At 42.6% G+C, this 17861-nt stretch overlaps 1 protein-coding gene across 3 annotated transcripts in view; it reads left to right on the forward strand.

The window, feature by feature from the left end:
- The first annotated feature begins 669 nt into the window (after positions 1-669).
- The window catches only part of slc24a2 (solute carrier family 24 member 2), a 297478-nt gene continuing 280286 nt past the window's right edge, over positions 670-17861 (forward strand). Inside the window, exons 1-3 of one of the 3 annotated variants that reach the window (XM_043719054.1) lie at positions 670-1399; positions 2247-2486; positions 3596-4715. In XM_043719054.1, the coding sequence (XP_043574989.1) occupies positions 3777-4715 (939 nt within the window). In that variant the 5' untranslated portion in view covers positions 670-1399; positions 2247-2486; positions 3596-3776. The remainder of the gene's footprint in view (positions 1400-2246; positions 2487-3595; positions 4716-17861) is intronic. The other 2 variants (XM_043719046.1, XM_043719059.1) reach the window with 2 other exon arrangements.

The following is a 17861-nucleotide window of genomic DNA, read 5'->3' on the forward strand; positions in this document are numbered from 1 at the left end:
CTCACAGAATATGATTCTTCATTGAAAATATTATACTTTATCTGGAATACTTTACAAACAATTGCTGCAACCATGTTTAGACAAAATCTGTGAGTTGTTTTTGTCTGAAACCTTTAACTGTCAACAATTTGAAAGAATTGCAGGTTAAACATACAAAGAAGTATTTTACCCCTAATATATGAAGACACTAATATTAATCTTTGAGAGTGCAGTTTAAAAGTGTACTGAATTCTGTGGCTTCCTTCATAACGCCAATTCGTTTACAAGTAACTTCTGTACGATGTTATTTCCGTGCAGTTTCGCGAACACTGATTGCACTGCCTTCCCTTCCAATGCCAAACACCAACCGACAAAATGCTAACTGCAACAAAAATACAAAACTCGGATCGAGCTCCTGGACAGCTGTGCAAAGCTGCGATGAGTCTCATGACCAGCTCACCCCGCATTCAAATGAACAATTATCTATTCTCCCAACAAGCTACCTTGCAATTCATCTAAACCAGCAGCATTTTCAGTCACTGCAGAATCGCTAATCACAGCTAATGCAGTCCAGTCAGCAAATAAAAAAAAACAGTCCCAGCACGTCCAATCTTGCCTACATACTGCTCAGGAGTCTGTAAACACTGTGGGAATGCGCAAAACGCAAGAACATTAAATGCGAACTTTCCTACACTGGCTCTCGTTCAGCATCTGCTACATGGAGCGTTTAAATCCGTTTGCTTTCATTAAATCGCTTAAACGTGATTTGCAACGTACCAGGTCGATCAAAAACCGACTCAGGAGTCTATGCTAATAATCTTGTGAGAGAGAGAGAAGCGGCTGCTGTTTGACGCATTGCCATCTTCCTGCTGCCGGGGAGCGATTCTGAGGGAAAAGCTCATTGCTCTGAGGCGGAACCTTGTAGCTCACTCCCAATCCAACTCATGTCCCCCTTTTCGCCCCCTCCACTTGAAATCAGACTCTCAAAGACACAATTCTCCAAACGTGCTTTGTGTATTCAAATATGCCGCGTTGGTAACCGTGCCTACTGCTCCCAGACAAAGATTAATCCCCTTTGGCTTTGGTTCCATAAACGGCTTTGCCCAACCAATGCTTGCTTTTTTGACCGGTTCCATCCCAGAATGCTGACTGATATTGATCGTTTTCCAGATGGGTTCACGTGTTATTCCCCCCGTGGTTTGTGTAGAGATGAGATGGCGCTGTGTGTCTCCAGAGAAATGGGAATGTGCTGTTGCTAAAGACTGACTGTGTGTGTGTGTGAGAGTGAGAGTGCTGTTTGTAGTCAGTCCCCCTCACAGCGCCTCCTGATGGCTGAACATTGGCAGCAGCAGCAGCAATACAAGACAAACCAGCGGATAGCAATCCACACTCCAACTCCCGCCTGCTGCTGAACATCACGGTAAGATTTTTCTTTTATCTTCAGGTTATAAGTATCTACAAATGCATCTATCTGGAATGTAAATACAAGCAAAACACTTGCCCCCAGCGTGGTTTTGTGTCTCCTATCATTTTGTTTGAAATTACAGCGCAATGTACAGATTATTTCCGCTCGCTGGCCCTCTGTTAAGGAACACTGGTACACAGTAGAATTTTGGTGCATTTTTAAAAGGATCAAACCTACAGCGTCCCTGTTGATATCAGCCTTTGAGTTGTTCAAAGCTGAATTTGAATGTGTTTGAGTACGGCAGAAAATGAGTGTAGTGTCCTATACCTTTAGGAAACGGAACGTTCTCTGTGCTGTTGTAATGAAAGGCAGTCCGCTATGTCAGGGTCATTTTACCTTACTGTCTGGGCTAACAGTGACATCCAGTTCGCTTCAGGCTGCAGAGCCAGCTCTGATCAGGCACTAAACAGTTCCTTGAATAATTGTCCCGCAGTGAACCAGCGCAGTATTTCCTATGTTCCCAGTTGGATTCTATCCCCTCCCTCCCCTCTGCCTTTCTGATCTTCCTTCAAAGACAAAAGGGCAAGAAGCTTTCCTTATAAAGTGACGTAACTGGAGACTACCAGCAGTTAGAAACAAATTTGAACTGATCGCGAAGCGAATGGTTGAGCTTGCTATAGTCCTTGCGTGCGTTTATTCGCTGAGCTGGTGTTGTTGGCAGCGATGGGGTCAGCGCTGGTTTTTCAGTGGCTTTCGGACTTTACATGATACTCTGCGGCTTTCCCTCCAGAGATAACAACTTGCATTTGGAGGCTGCCCTGTCTTCAGCCGCCACCTTATTCATCTCTTCCTCCTCCAACAGCCGATCTATAATCCAGATCTTCAAAGGCGTTCTGATCTCGGCCAGCCTCTTCGGGCTGCATTTACCAGCAGGGAGGGGTCACTGGACTCGGATTAAAGGCCAAAACCTTGGCTGGTTTTATTTTCCTTTCCAGTTCCAGCGCCTTCCTTTTCTGTTGAATACGGCTCAACACAAACTCTCGAGAGAGGCTCACTTTTCCCGGACCATTACCCAAACTGACCGCTGTCGTTATCGCTCCTGGTAATGTAGAATGGAGACATCCTTTTCATGTTTGACTGCAGTAAATGTTTATATCGTTTAATTCAATTTAATGCTTTTTTAAAAAAATCAACTAGTGTAGGTATATAAGTATGTCGATAGATATATCTATGTGCATATGTGCCTATGTGTAGAGAGTGTGGTGCTGGAAAAGTACAGTAAGTCAGGCAGCATCCGAGGAGCAGGAGAGTCGACATCAGGAGCCCTTTCTGATGAAGAGCTTATGCCCGAAACATCGATTCTCCTGCTCCTCGGATGTTGCCTGACCTGCTGTGCTTTTCCAGCACCACACTCTCGACTCTGATCTCCAGCATCTGCAGTGCTCGCTTTCTCCTATATCTGTTTATGCAGATATATCTGTGTGTAGGTAGATATGTAGAGGTATATTTATGTATAGAGATGTGCGTGTACTGTATATAGGAGACAGGTATGTATGCAATGCTTAAGGGGATTGATAAGGTAGATGTTGGATAGCTGTCCCTCTTGGAGACCGTCTCCTACAAGTGAGAGCAGGTAGGTTCGAAACTGAGATGAGGAACTACCTGTCCAGTCATAGGCACGGACAGCACGGAAACAGACCCTTCGGTCCAACTCATCCATGCGGACCCGATGCTAACCTAATCTCGTCCCATTTGCCAGCACTTGGCCCGTGTCCCTCTAAGCCCTTCCTATTCATGTACCCACCGAGGTGCCTTTTAAATGGTGTAATTGCACCAGCCTCCACCACTTCCTGGGGCAGCTCCTTAACCTGTCCCTGAGGGTTGGGAATCTGGGTGGAACTCACTGGCCCAGAGTGCAGTGGAGGCAGAATTAAAGGGGCAGTTTCAGGAAAGAAATCGATAGGTTTCTGATGAAAAGCGGGATAAAGGGCAGTGGGGTGGGGGGGGGGGGGGGGAGCAGGCAGGAGAGTGGAGCTGAGACTAGGATAAGATCAGCAGTGATCATGTTAGATGGTAGAGTGGGTCGAAGGGCTGAATTGCCTACTCCCGCTCCTAATTCCTATGATTGTACAAGAGCTGCTTTATTAACCTTCTACATAGGCCTGTGTTAAGGAGCCTCTTTTAAAATCCAGTATCACCTTGTTCCCGCAGGAGAGAGGAGTTCGCACATCAGTCCCGCCAGCAGGAGAAGGTCCAAGGTTCATCTTCAGTCTTGTCGTTGGAACAATCCCCTTGCCACCGCCATGAAGACAATTGGTGCATGAAGACACTATTCCCATCGATCAAGCTTTACCAGAAGGAGATTTAGATTCGGTGAAGACTAAAGGCTGCCATGGAGTCCAAGAGTCCGCTGCCTGAGGTGATGGAGCCGGCTGGATGTTGCCGGCTCAGCGCCGGGCGAGCGTTCCAGCGGCACAAGCAGCGGCTGATGAGGAAGCTGAGGCTGCCGCGGATCCTGGCCTTCTCCCTTGGCGTGCTGGCCCTCTGCTCTTTCTCTCTCCTCTTCAGTGCCTTCGCCTGCACGCCAGCCAACCCCGGAAGCCCCCCGCTCAAACGCAGAACTCTGCTGGGTTTCGAGGAGAAACCGAGGTTTTCCAAGCTTCAGAACCTCACCCCCAAATCCGACTTTGCTTTGAAGTACCAAGTGCGGGCGCCCATAACATCTTTCAATAATGGAACCCAAAGTGGGGACTATCCCCACGATATCATTTCGCTGGCCCAGAGAAGGAAAGGACTTGTGATACTACATGTCCTAGGCATGATTTATATGTTCGTAGCCTTAGCTATAGTATGTGATGAATTTTTTGTACCCTCATTGACAATTATTACTGATAAACTGCAAATATCCGATGATGTGGCAGGGGCAACTTTCATGGCTGCTGGTGGGTCAGCCCCAGAACTCTTCACTTCTTTGATAGGAGTGTTCATATCTCGCAGCAATGTTGGGATTGGGACGATAGTGGGCTCTGCCGTCTTCAACATCCTCTTTGTCATTGGGATGTGCGCCCTATTCTCTAAACAAATCTTGCGCCTCACCTGGTGGCCACTGTTCCGAGATGTGTCCTTTTATATTATTGACCTGATTTTGCTTATACTTTTCTTCCGGAGTAATACCATCGTTTGGTGGGAGAGTGTAATTTTGTTGTCAGCCTATGGAACCTATGTGGTCTTCATGAAGTTCAACGTTGTGCTGGAACGATGGGTCAAAAAGAATTTAACCAGGAACAAAGTGGTGGAGGCAACAGCAACAGCAACAGAATGTGATGAAAAGGTACATGTGGTTTAATTTTACAATTAATAGTCAGAATTGTCTTGTCTGTATTGACTAGTTTGGAATTTGAAAACAAGACCAGACTTTCAGAGTTGTTAAAAATGAAGAGCAAGTTTTACACCACGGATGAGTCATTTGTGTTGGCAGGGGTATATGTCAGTGTGTCAATGCTTCATATATTTTTGCATCATTGAATTGATTAAATCATTTTATGAATTTTATTAGTTATGGTATCTGAGATAAACCATGTTTATTTGCCTAGCTGTAAACTCTATTCCTAATTTTGGAACTTTGTTCTTGTTTTGCTTTCAATTATACAAAAAATGAGCATATATATAAACTTTTAAAATATCAGACTGTTAAATTATGGACCAAGTGTGTGGTGCTGGGAAAGCACAGCAGGTCAGGCAGCATCCGAAGAGCAGGAAAATCGACGTTTCGGGTGTAAGCTCTTCTTCAGGAATGCCTGCTCATTGCTGATGAAGAGGTTGTGCCAGAAACGTTAGATTCTCCTGCTCCTCGGATGCTGCCTGACCTGCTGTGCTTTTCCAGCACCACACTCTGGACTCTGATCTCCAGCATCTGCAGTCCTCACTTGCTGCTTCTTCCTGTTAAGTCATGGGGATTTGCTGCAAATTTAGTCAGGTATTGTAGATACTTGGCAGGGACTCCAAATATTGAGCTGAGCTGTGAATAGTTGGGTACAATTTCTATGAAGGTTTTTTAAAAATAAAAGCACATGTCAATTGACTGTCATTATGGTTTAGCCAAATGGTCTTCTACATCTGAATAGATGCCTGTCGCTTTTGAGAATCAAGCTACCTTTTTATATTATGTAAAGTGGAGGACGTGGCTCCAGTTGACCTCTTGGTGACCACAATACGTAAAGTCATTATTGGGGGGAAAATGTTAGAGATACCACAGTGAGTGAAGGAGAGCCTAAACAGTTTCTAGCAAACACTGTGCATCAGGCACAGTGTTAGAACAGATTAGAGAGAACTTTATTCTAATCTGGTGTACGGTGTCTGAAAAGAGGATACTTGATCCTAACTTTGATTTGCCAAAATGTTTGATTTCTTTTGAGGGTTTTATTTAGGTTTACTATTATTAAACAGTAATTTCACGAAAAGGAACAGTACTTCCAAGTTACCATTTTTTTTAGAATACACATGAATAGCATGTTTTGAAAGAATTATACATTTATCAAGATGCATTTGTATATACTAATAGTTTTTTAAATTGCAAAGCATCCACGGAGTAACAGCTGGCCAGGTTAAACAATTTACATACAAATATTTGTTGAAAAAAACTAGCAATGAGATGCGCAGGATGCATGATGTCAATATTTCCATTGAGTTATTCTTCAATAAATACTTTAATTTTTCTTGGTAAGGGTACTATTTCTGCCATCTTCTGATCCCACACTTCTCCAGACGTTGTCACATTTTGTCATGGTGACATGTTTTTAAATGCAGAAGAATTTTGAATGGAAGTACTTTCTCCCCGCTTGCTATGATGATGTGGTTGAGATTGACAGCCTGGGCAATTACGTAAGTGAGTCCATACGTTGCCACATGCCATTATGGCTTTGAAACACTGAAGTTTCCACACATGTCCAATGAATGAATTCCTGTTATAAAATGCCTCAGTTCACAGTTTGCTAATGAAAGGACACTGCTGACTGCAGCCACAGAGTTGGGCCCCTCACAATGTAAAAGTGTGTGTCAGCATAATCTTTTTCTACCTGAATTTGAACTTCTGTACTATTATCAGTGTAATACATCCCACAGTGATGCAGCCAGCCTTTAGAAACTCAGGATGATGAGGCATATACATGACCAGGCGAAAAGCATCAACTTTTGGACATCACAGCATTTACTGATTTTTTTTTGGAGAAGATCGCACCTTGAATTTCTTGGGAAATATACCATAGCTTGTGCAGTGATATTATTTAATGCATCTTTCTTACATTGGTTAGATGCTGGTGCAGTGTTAAGTGTTGAGCTGTGATAGGCTGGCATTGTAGAAGTTGCAGTATGAGTTGGTTTTGACATCAGTGTGAACTATGCTGGTGGGCAAGGTCAGATGCAAAGACTAAATCAGTTGGGAGAATGGATTTGGAAATTAATAGCTCTCCCAAGGGCAATGAACTGATGAGGTACTGTTGGCTGTGTTTGTATGTTTAGAAGACTTCCTGTTGACTGATCACACATCAGTGAAACTGAACATCGAAATAACTTGATCCAGTCAAATCAGATCAAGAATTTTATTGCGCTTTTAAATATCCAAGCAATAAAAACTGTGCATTATTTGAGAATTTAATATGGACCAAATTCAAATATCGTGTATGTACAATTGTTCGGATTGTGCGGAACTACTAAAGTGTTCTCCTGAGGATGTACTTGGTGATCTAACAATATCAAATGTTCAGTAGAAATTTTTGTTATTGGTTCTAGTGACTTATGCCCTAAGGCACAAGTGGGATAGGTTTCATGAATTTGAAGATTACCAGTTTGATTTTGCTCACTTGTTATATATGTGCGCTTAAAACTAATAAAAGCAGCATGATTTTTTTTTTTATTTTGCAAGTTTCTGTTTGACTGCAAAAGTCCTGTTTTGCTTTGTCAGAGGTGACCATGAATGACTAAACTTTCTCTTCACTGTTAGGTTAGCAACATACTGGTTAAATTATTAGAATGAAAATTGTAAATGTCTGGATTATAATTTTCAGTTTGCAGGGTGCTGCAATAGAGAACAACTTGCTGTCCACATTGTAAAAATGGGCACATACAGAGCTTAGTGCACACTAAACTGCAGGACCAAAGGTGTGCTTAAAAAAAAAGCTTGAAACTTGATATGTCGGAGATACTTTTCCTGTGTGCACAATCAAGGTCTGAACTTCTTGTGGATAGAAGTAGGTTCGCAATGCCAAATTAAACAATATGATGTTAAAAAAAACACTCAAGGACAGCAGCTGTGAAGAGACAAATAGTTAACTTGTTCTAACTATAAGATTATTGAGGAATTCAAAGATCCTGCATATTAAATATTAACTGTACTCCTCTCCCCACAGATGTTGCTTGATGTGATTTGTTTGATTTTTTGCAGTTTTCTAACTTCATATTTCCAAGACTTGCAATTTTCCTTTTTTTAATTACAACTATTTCCAAACCATTTTAGCCCTGGGATTTATCTTATTTGTCACATGCAGCAGAAGGCTGAACTTCAGAAAGAGGATCATGCTTGAAGCATTATCCTGTCTCTGATGTCTGACCGAACCACTGTGTATGGCCAACGTTGGAATTCAAATTTTAAAAAGTAATTCATTTCTGCACCTTTAACCTTGTTAAGTGTCTGATAACAGATCATTCGAGGTCTACATTCTTGTTTTTTGCCATTTGCTTTTTATTGGGGATGGGAAGGAGGAGTGGGGGAAAAGTTTTTTAAGGATCTTTAGCCGCTTCTATAAAGTCAGGTTTCCCCACAAATCAAGGTTGCCATGTCTTAAAATGAGCTGGCACTTGTATTGACCAAAAGAAAATCCATTTACCATCCACTTGCATTATTCATTTCAGCATTGCCATTTAGTGCTTTTGCTCAAGTAATTTAGGCAGAAATAGCTACTGTCAGTGCATTTGAGTAAAGTGCACTGAATATAATAAAGGAACTTTATTGTAATGAAAACTGCTTCAATTTTTCACATTCACATACAGAATTCTCCACTAATGCCCATGTGCCTGCTTGAGATTTTGTATTGAAAACTAACAATTCCATTGAATTTGTGTACTGTTCTCCAGCTGTAATAAATGGCTCAGGTTTTGGTAAGTTGCTCAGTAAATATAAATCTTAGTCGATACCTTTTGTTTTCCATTTATAGCTATCTCTTTGCTTCAGGTATCATTGTCATGTGTTGCATTGTGAATCTTAACTGACACCTCTGGTGGCCTTTTAAAATAGTACTTTTGTTCAGCACATACCCTGCTATCTGCCTGGGAAAATAAATTGTTTTATTAATGTGACCATATTTTACAGGCTGTTGCATGAACTCATAGTGGCCAAATTGCTTTTGTGCAAATGCCCTTGTCATAAAGCAGTGGGGACAAGGTGGAAATTTCCAAGTTCACTTGCGTTTTTGTTTATGTAGCAGATAAACTTAAGAGTTAGGATCAGGATTAGGCTGTTCAACCCCTTGAGCTTGCTGCACCATTCAATAAAATTGATATTGACCTGCAAGCACTTGTTTGTTGATTTTTGAAAGAGTTCTGTCTGCAGCAGGTATGTTCAGTGGGAAACCTGTCGCAATTTTGGCTCCTTGTACACTGAGTCACTCTGTACCACAACCCAACACAGACAGTAAGTCCTCACTGAAAATTGTGGTTGTATTACTGAAAATCTCAACTTCAAGTAAAACAATTGATAAAACTGAATTTAGCTTCTGTCGGAACTCCTTTTAATCTGGGGGAGAAAATGAAACGTCGTGTCCCCAGATTGAAATATTTTATGTTGCTGTATTCCTACATTGGTAAGTTTGAAGAAAAATGTAACTTGCTCCTTCCAGCAATGGTTTCTGGGTTCCGATTCAATCCAAAGCTAGAGGTGTTTTGTAGTGGTGAGTCCCAAAGGTTCGGACGTGCTGGTTTTTTTTTTGTAAATGTGCGTTTTTGTTTTTTGTTTTAATGCTTCTGATTGTTGCTTCCCACTCCTGGACACTCTAGCACCGAGATACAAGCAGCTTTATGAGTCACTTTAATCATTCATACGCTGGCTTTATCCAAAGTCAAGGCAGCTATATAAAGCTTTATAAATCACTACTGATGTCTCAGCTAGAGTATTATTCATTTATGCTGAAAATGTGTTGCTGGAAAAGCGCAGCAGGTCAGGCAGCATCCAAGGAACAGGAGAATCGACGTTTCGGGCATAAGCCCTTCTTCAGGAAAGTTCAGGCTTATGCCCGAAATGTCGATTCTCCTGCTCCTTGGATGCTGCCTGACCTGCTGTGCTTTTCCAGCAAAACATTTTCAGCTCTGATCTCCAGCATCTGCAGTCCTCACTTTCTCCTCGAAGATATTATTAATTTATGGGCACCATTGTTGAGGAAATAGATCATCAACCTTGTGCAGAGCAGGTGAGCTTCTGTGATTTGGAGAGACTGGAGCCTTAGCGCTCAGATTAAGGGGAGATTTAAGGGGTTTTAAAAGTTGAGGGAATTGAGAGGATGTATTGAAAAACACTTTTTTTTACTGGTAAAGTAATAGGTGAAGAAAGAGGAGATCTAAGGAATAATTTTAACTGCATGATATGGCCTAGAAAGCATCACTTGGAAAAGGGTTGTGTTGGGGTGGCAATGATAGCAGACCCTTGAGTAAATTTCAAAAGACATGTTGTGTCAGGCAGGACAGTCTGAGAATCTAACCATCTTCCCTTCTGCATTAAATGGCAGCACCATTACCCAATCCACCACCATCACCATATTTGGGTTTACCTATGACAAGAAATTGAACCAGAGCAGCCATATGAATGCTGGGATAGTGGCACTGTCTTTGGGAGAGGAGATCAGAATGAGAGGTGATTTCCTAGAAATGTAATGAAGTTCTGAAAGAAATAAGCGGGGCAGGGAGGGGGGATGTGTTCCGTGGCTGAAGTCTGGAGCAGACTAGAAAGCCAACCTTTAGAAATGAAATGAGGAGTAATGGTGAGTCGTAGAGATGTACAGCATGGAAACAGACCCTTCGGTCCAACCCGTCCATGCCGACCAGATATCCCAACCCAATCTAGTCCCACCTGCCAGCACCCGGCTCATATCCCTCCAAACCCTTCCTATTCATATACCCATCCAAATGTCTCTTAAATGTTGCAATTGTACCAGCCTCCACCACATCGTCTGGCAGCTCATTCCATACACGTACCACCCTCTGCGTGAAAAGCTTACCCCTTAGGTCTCTTTTATATCTTTCCCCTCTCACCCTAAACCTATGCCCCCCTAGCTCTGGACTCCCCGACCCCAGGGAAAAGACTGTCTATTTATCCTATCCATGCCCCTCATAATTTTGTAAACCTCTATAAGGTCACCCCTCAGCCTTGGACACTCCAGGGAAAACAGCCCCACCCTGTTCAGCCTTTCCCTATAGCTCAAATCCTCCAACTCTGGCAACATCCTCTTAAGTCTTTTCTGAACCCTTTCAAGTTTCACAACACCTTTCCGATAGGAAGGAGACCAGAATTGCACACAATATTCCAACGGTGGCCTAATCAATGTCCTGTACAGCCGCAACATGACCTCCCAACTCCTGTACTCAATACTCTGACCGATAAAGAAAAGCATGCCAAACGCCTTCTTCACTATACTATCTACCTGTGACTCCACTTTCAAGGAGCTATGATCCTGCACTCCAAGGTCTCTTTGTTCAGCAACACTCCCTAGGACCTTTGGCATTTGTTACCCAGAGTTCTGTAGAAGCCTAGTAATTAACATCAAGACAGAGAATGATAGATTTCTAGTTACTAATGACATCTGAAGATATGTGGGAACATGGCATTGATGTTTATCAGCCAAGATCTAGAGCAATGCAGTTTTGAGGGGCTGAATGGCTTCTGCTCCTATTTTCTATAATTGTGAATCTCTCCCTCATACACCTGGACAGTATGCCACAATTGAAAGTTGAGATCATTAGAAACTCTTATTAGAAATTCTTTATAGACTTTTACTAGACAGGTTTATCAATGGATATGGATAGATTATGTGTAGTGAATGATTATGCTCACATTGAATGACAGAGAATGATTTGGCCAAATCGTGTTTCTGTGCCATTTTTTTCTCGAACAAGAATATCACTGTATGGTCTAAGTTACTTTGGTTGTAATTGGTTCAATTATCAAACATTTGCAATAACCTGAATTAAATATTGATAGGAAATTTTGGAAGGGGTGTTTGGGATGCAATGCCTGAAGTCCAAACCCCAGTTAATACGTTGCTAACCCATTACTATGTTTAATAGTATTCACTCCAATATCTTGCGCACTTGATAGCTATTGTATTTCTTTGTACTGCAGTCCTTTGGGGTGCCATGGTGGCTCGGTGGTTAGTACTGCTGCCTCAATGTCAGGGACCCGCGTTCGATTCCAGCCTTGGGCGACTGTCTTTGTGGAGTTTGCACGTTCTCCCCGTGTCTGTGTGGGTTTCCTCTGGGTGCTCTGGTTTCCTCCCACAGTGTTGAGAGTGTGGTGCTGGAAAAACACAGCAGGTCAGGCAGCATCTGGGAAGCAGGGGAATCAACATTTCGGGCATAAGCCCTTCATCTGGCAGTACAGTTGCTGGCAGATTATTTAGGCTTTGTCTAAATGGAGTGGTAGACAATACAAGATACTTGTGGAATGTTGGCAGATATAAGCCAAAGATGCTCCTGCCAAATTCTGTCAATTTGTAAGTATTGTCTCTTTAATGCAAGGTTTTAGCAATTATAATATTGGTAGCCACATCCAGTTCTGGTTCCTTAATCAGACTTTGGTTATGGATGTTAATGCGTGACAGAGGAAACAAAACAGCATACACTTCCTTCAGGCTCCCCACCCCACCACCCAAAACTTCTTGACTCCAAGCCCTGTAGATATCTTCTCCTGATGATGGTGGTTGTTTGTAGAGCCTCTGGACTGACTGACTTGCCATGTTTTGGCAGATTTGTTTTTAAAGAGGTCTCCCCAACAATTTTGGCAGTCAGTGTGTGATCACTGCAACCAGCTGTAGCCTGCTGCAGCATGGTGTCAATTGAATCCTGTCTGGTTTGCAATGCCTGATGTTGCTGCACTCTATCTTGCAGAAGGTGATTTTTGTTTGTCTTCCCCAAGTCTCCCTCTCATCCTTTTCAGACTGTTTATCGGTGTCCATCATATCCCCTTTTTGTCTGTTCTTCTTCTTAGAACACAGCATTCTGTCTGAAGTACTGGGTCCTCTGCTGTTTGTAATTTTTATTAATGACTTAGATGTTTCAGACTGTTTATCGGTGTCCATCATATCCCCTTTTTGTCTGTTCTTCTTCTTAGAACACAGCATTCTGTCTGAAGTACTGTCAGACCCTTCACAATTGGTCAAGCAATAGAACCTCACCTTCTCGAGGTTCATCTGCTCCACTGTGGACCTGGTTGAAGAGTGAGCTGCTTTACATCTGTGCTAGCCCAGGGTTACACCGTAACCATCATTGAAAGGTATCCGAAGTAGCAGGGGCAAAATCTTTGCAGGTATAGGCATTGTGGCTGCTCCCAGACTAGGTGCAAACTGCTAAGGATTTCACCGATCACTTAAACATTTATCAAGTCTTTTATTTCTCTTCACTTAAACTCAGCTGGTTCTATTAGCGCAATGTGTGCAATCATAGAATCCCGACAGTGCAGATAGAGGCCATTCAGTCCATCAACAAAGTGCCGACCCTCTGAAGAGCATTCAACCCAGATCCACCCCATCCTATCCCTGTAATCGCACATTTACCCTGGCTAATCTACCTAGCCTGCATGTCCCAGGCACTACAGGGCAATTTAGCATGGCCAATCCACTAAATCTGGCCCTCTTTCGACTGTGGGAGGAAATTGGAGAACCTGCTGGGAATCCACACAGACACTGGGAGAATGTGCAATCTCCAGACAAGGCTGGAACGTAATCTTGGTCCCTGGTACTGTGAGGCAGCAGTGCTGACCACTGAGCTACAGTGCTGTCTTATTGTGTAAGCTATTGTGCCTTGCAGTTGGGGGAAGCCAGCTATATTGCTGAATCCTACTGCTCAGGATACATTACCTAGGACTCCCTGGACAGTTCTCTCTGTTAAAGCCCCACACGTTCTTGGATTAACCTCCATGATGACTGGTTGCATTGGGCCTGGACTGATAGTGAATATTGTCCTTAACTGAGCACCAGTCTGTGTTTGACTTTGAGACTTGACCGTTTGGTTGAATCACCTGCAGTGTGTTTGCATAGGCACATGCTGTAGGTGTGAGATTGATGTAGCACTGCCGTGCAGTAAGCTGTTTACCTCCCTATTCACAGCTGATCAACATGACAGGCTGCCTGGCTTGAAATAATGCTCAGCAGCAAATCAAGTTAGAAGTACCATGAAAGGTCAGCTGAGGAGACCAAGCACTAATAGGTAGGGCTGCTCTAAGCAGCCAGGTAAGTATTAAACAAGTCAACGAGAGAGAGAGAGAGAGAGAGCAAGCAAGCATTGAAATGCAGCCTGTTCCAAATGATGAGCTGGATTCCTGACCCTGTGTACACTCTGGTTGCGGCAACATGTCAACAGTAGTCAATCCTGCACTCAGCACTGGGATGTACTGAGTTGATCAGAGATATCATGATGGTTATAAGAGACTGGCATGTGCCAGGTGTCAGTGGACATGTGATTCCCTGGTACATTGTTGCCAGCTTCCAGAGTGGAGGTCTGGAGACTGGCCTTTCATGTTGGGAATACTCCGTATATAGTTTCTGGGGATGTTAGAATGGGAAGGTGCATGTCATGGAAATGAGATTAAGTAATAATGAAGATGATAATCCCAATTACTGGCTTCTTGCCACTCACAAACACCAATCTCGTCTTGACATCCGAAACTTAAAGATGTAACTTGTTGCTCCTGACATCAAGAAAGGCCTTTCCTCAATTTCTTACATGATTCTGCCCCAATTTCGGACCAGACCCCATGTTATTCAGGGCCTGAGAAGATTTTGCCCCAAGTTTCTCTGTACTGACCTGTCCAGGACTGAGTTTGGAACTGCTGACCCTTTGCTGCAAAGTGCCCTATAGCTTCTATGGAATGATGGTGTTCTTCAGAAAGGAACAGGATGCAATAAATGGGCAGTTACATTGTGGGCACAATTCATATGGAGACATAAATGGAATGTATGCAGATCCTTCATAGAAGTTTATAAAGCTGCATATGACCCCTATGAGTATACAGCATATCTTAAACTGGAAATTGTGATACTGGCCCCACCGATGTATAGAACCCAAATTATGCCAGTTACATGAAATATAAGAATTCCTAAAAATGATAGACCCAAAGACTTTCTAAATTTCTTTTCCACCAGTATAAATCTCTGACTGATGCTGGCAAAGTTAAAGATAGCACTGAAATGGGTCCTTAAATTATTTGTCTGAACACCCTCTCCTCCATTTGCCATGGATTTTCTGCAGCAGAAGAGTGGGGAATTAAATGCTTCCAAGTATCAATTACGTTTTATATGCACTTTTTTAACATGATGAAAGGGTTGCAAGGTGTATCCTGCATTTATTTAATAAAATGTGATGTTGAGCCAGTTGTGACTGTTGTATTAGCGCCTAAAAACTTGATCAGAAAGGATTTTTAAAGTACACAGCTATCAATATTTTGTTGGTCCTTGAGTGTAATTACTGTCAAAAGAACCAGAATTGAATGAGCCAGATATTGGAGGATAGTGGGGTGAGGTCATAGAGGGCGTCAACAATAAGGATGAGAATATTGAAATAAATCATTGTTGGTTTGGCAACCATTGTGAGTTACGGATGATAGACAAATGAGTCTTGGTATGTGTTAAGGTGAGCTCAAAGTGGTGGATGGAGGGCAAAAGAGGGATTGCTGAAGTTGAGGTAAATATTTTGCTTGTTCCATAACTGCTAACTGAGTTAGGGACAGGAACTGAATTGACTCACTTTCCAATTCTTCTACTTCTCTGTATTGTCGTTTGTTCTGACTTCCGTACTGTTAACTTCAACTCTCGCTTTCAAGCTCCTGGAGACAAAAATATATCATCTTCTCATCAATTAATTCATTGAATACTCTCACCTTGAGAAATATCTCGAATTTACTACTTGTTCAGCAAAACTGAATCAATTCCAATTATTTTTTTAGTAACCTGAATATTTATCATAAATGACTTTTCCAAATCACAAGTCCACTTGTATTTAATGACAACTTAGCAGCTAAGCATTGTCCCAGTGTGTCAGCTAATCTCTTAGACTTCCCCTCCCCTCCCCTCTTATTTTGGCTTTGTATCACATCTATCTTACGACTTTTTAAAATCACCGTGTTATAGCCTTTTGCAAAATATTCTACAACAATCATAAAATTGTTTCCTATTGTATTTAAGGGATTCTGCGTTCTGAGTACAATTTCTGGTTTCCATGGATTTGACGACTTCTGCACCAAAACAAAATGACTGCACAAAGCATGCATTTTTGTTCTTCTATGAGGTCTCATTGAAACCTGGTTCACAGATGCCTGTTGCAAAGGCAACAAGTTTCTCCTGTGTACAGTTCATGGTTTTTCAGGATAGATTGTGTCTATTTCTTCCTACATGCCTAACTGATTCTAAATAGGCTGTATTTTGTAAAATTTTGTCATGGTTGGTGTTAACAACAGAATATGACCATAATGAATGACAAGGGCCTCCACCACTCAGGATGTTTACAGTTCGGATGGTGTGATTGATGCAGTCTTAAACGTAATTCGTGCTAACGGACATGTGAAAATATTAATGCCCTGTTTGGAGAGCAATTCATAACATGAACAAGATCATAAATAGTCCATGTGCGTTTCTGTATAAAAGTCAATTGGACAAGGTAGTAATTATTTTTTAAAATTACTTTAAAATTCTTTTAAAATTATTTTTGCATTAACCTGTTCATAGACATTTTGACACTCCTCTGGAGTAGTGGGACTTGAACCTGGGTCTGCTGGGTTAGAGGTAGGGACACTACCACTGCACCACAGGAGCCTCTTTGACAAAATATAAATTGTTTTAATTTAACCTATTTTTCTATTCAACTTGTTCAAAGGTTTTGTTTTGCAGAAGTATATTTTATTCACACCCAAATTCTGCATACACATACACTGTTACTAAAAGTTAGTTCTGTATATTTTTTGCAAGTCGAGACAAACAAACATTATAGTTGCAACAAACCCAACAACATTTCTTAATTATGTCAAGTACTGTTTACATGTATTTGAGGCATTGCTGGGATCTGGTAACTGAATGGATTCCCATTGTACTTCGGTAGAAAGACAGTGGTCTTTCCCCACTGCTCAGTGATGGCAGCTGTCCCAAACTTTTGTGTACCACTCAGCATGTGGCCCTGGACCCAGGACTGTGTCAGTCTGTAACATTCAGTTGAGGTCAACTCCTTCCACTGGAAGACTAAGTTTCTGGCAGATCACAGAGCATCTTTCACAGAGTTGATGGTCCTCCCAGGTGCATTCAATGTTTGTTTGTCCCCGTGTGTGTCCTAGGGAACAGCCCATATAGCACAGAGACCTGTAACTTGGACCCAAACTCTGCAGCTACTCCAGCAATGTGCAGTAGGTGACAGTGTCTAGGCTTCCATGATGGATCTCATGGGTAGTGTCCTTTTAGCCAGAGAACACCTCTGGCACACCCGGACCAACCAACCCAACCACCCCGTGGCTCAACACTTCAACTCCCCCTCCCACTCCACCAAGGACATGCAGGTCCTTGGACAACTCCATTGCCAGACCATAGCAATACAATGGTTGGAGGAAGAGCACCTCATCTTCCGCCTAGGAACCCTCCAACCACAAGGATGAACTCCGATTTCTCCAGTTTCCTCATTTCCCCTCCCCCACCTTGTCTCAGTCAAATCCTTTGAACTCAGCACCGCCTTCCTAACCTGCAATCTTCTTCATGACCTCTCCACCCCCACCCCTACTCCGGCCTATCACCCTCACCTTGACCTCCTTCCACCTATCGCATTTCCAAAGCCCCTCCCCCAAGTCCCTCCTCCCTACCTTTTATCTTAGCCTGCTGGACACACTTTCCTCATTCCTGAAGAAGGGCTCATGCCCGAAGCGTCGATTCTCCTGCTCCTTGGATGCTGCCTGACCTGCTGCACATTTCCAGCAACACATTTTCAGCTCTGATCTCCAGCATCTGCAGTCCTCACTTTCTCCTTTTAGACATTGGCCAAACCATGTATCTGTGCTTGTTGGAAAGTTCTAGTGATGAGGCATTCTGCTGAGTGACATTTAGCAGTCTGCTCAGGGAACCATGTGACAGGATCCACCCTCTCCTCGTCCCACAGGATCTTGAGGATAGCTTGTGTTGACCACTTCCTGGTGGATTTGTGATTTAAAGGTGTTTTTCTTTGCAAACTTGACCATGAGGGACAGGTGATC

Source organism: Chiloscyllium plagiosum, chromosome 2 (genome assembly GCF_004010195.1).
Source record: "Chiloscyllium plagiosum isolate BGI_BamShark_2017 chromosome 2, ASM401019v2, whole genome shotgun sequence".
NCBI classification, from domain to species: domain Eukaryota; kingdom Metazoa; phylum Chordata; class Chondrichthyes; order Orectolobiformes; family Hemiscylliidae; genus Chiloscyllium; species Chiloscyllium plagiosum.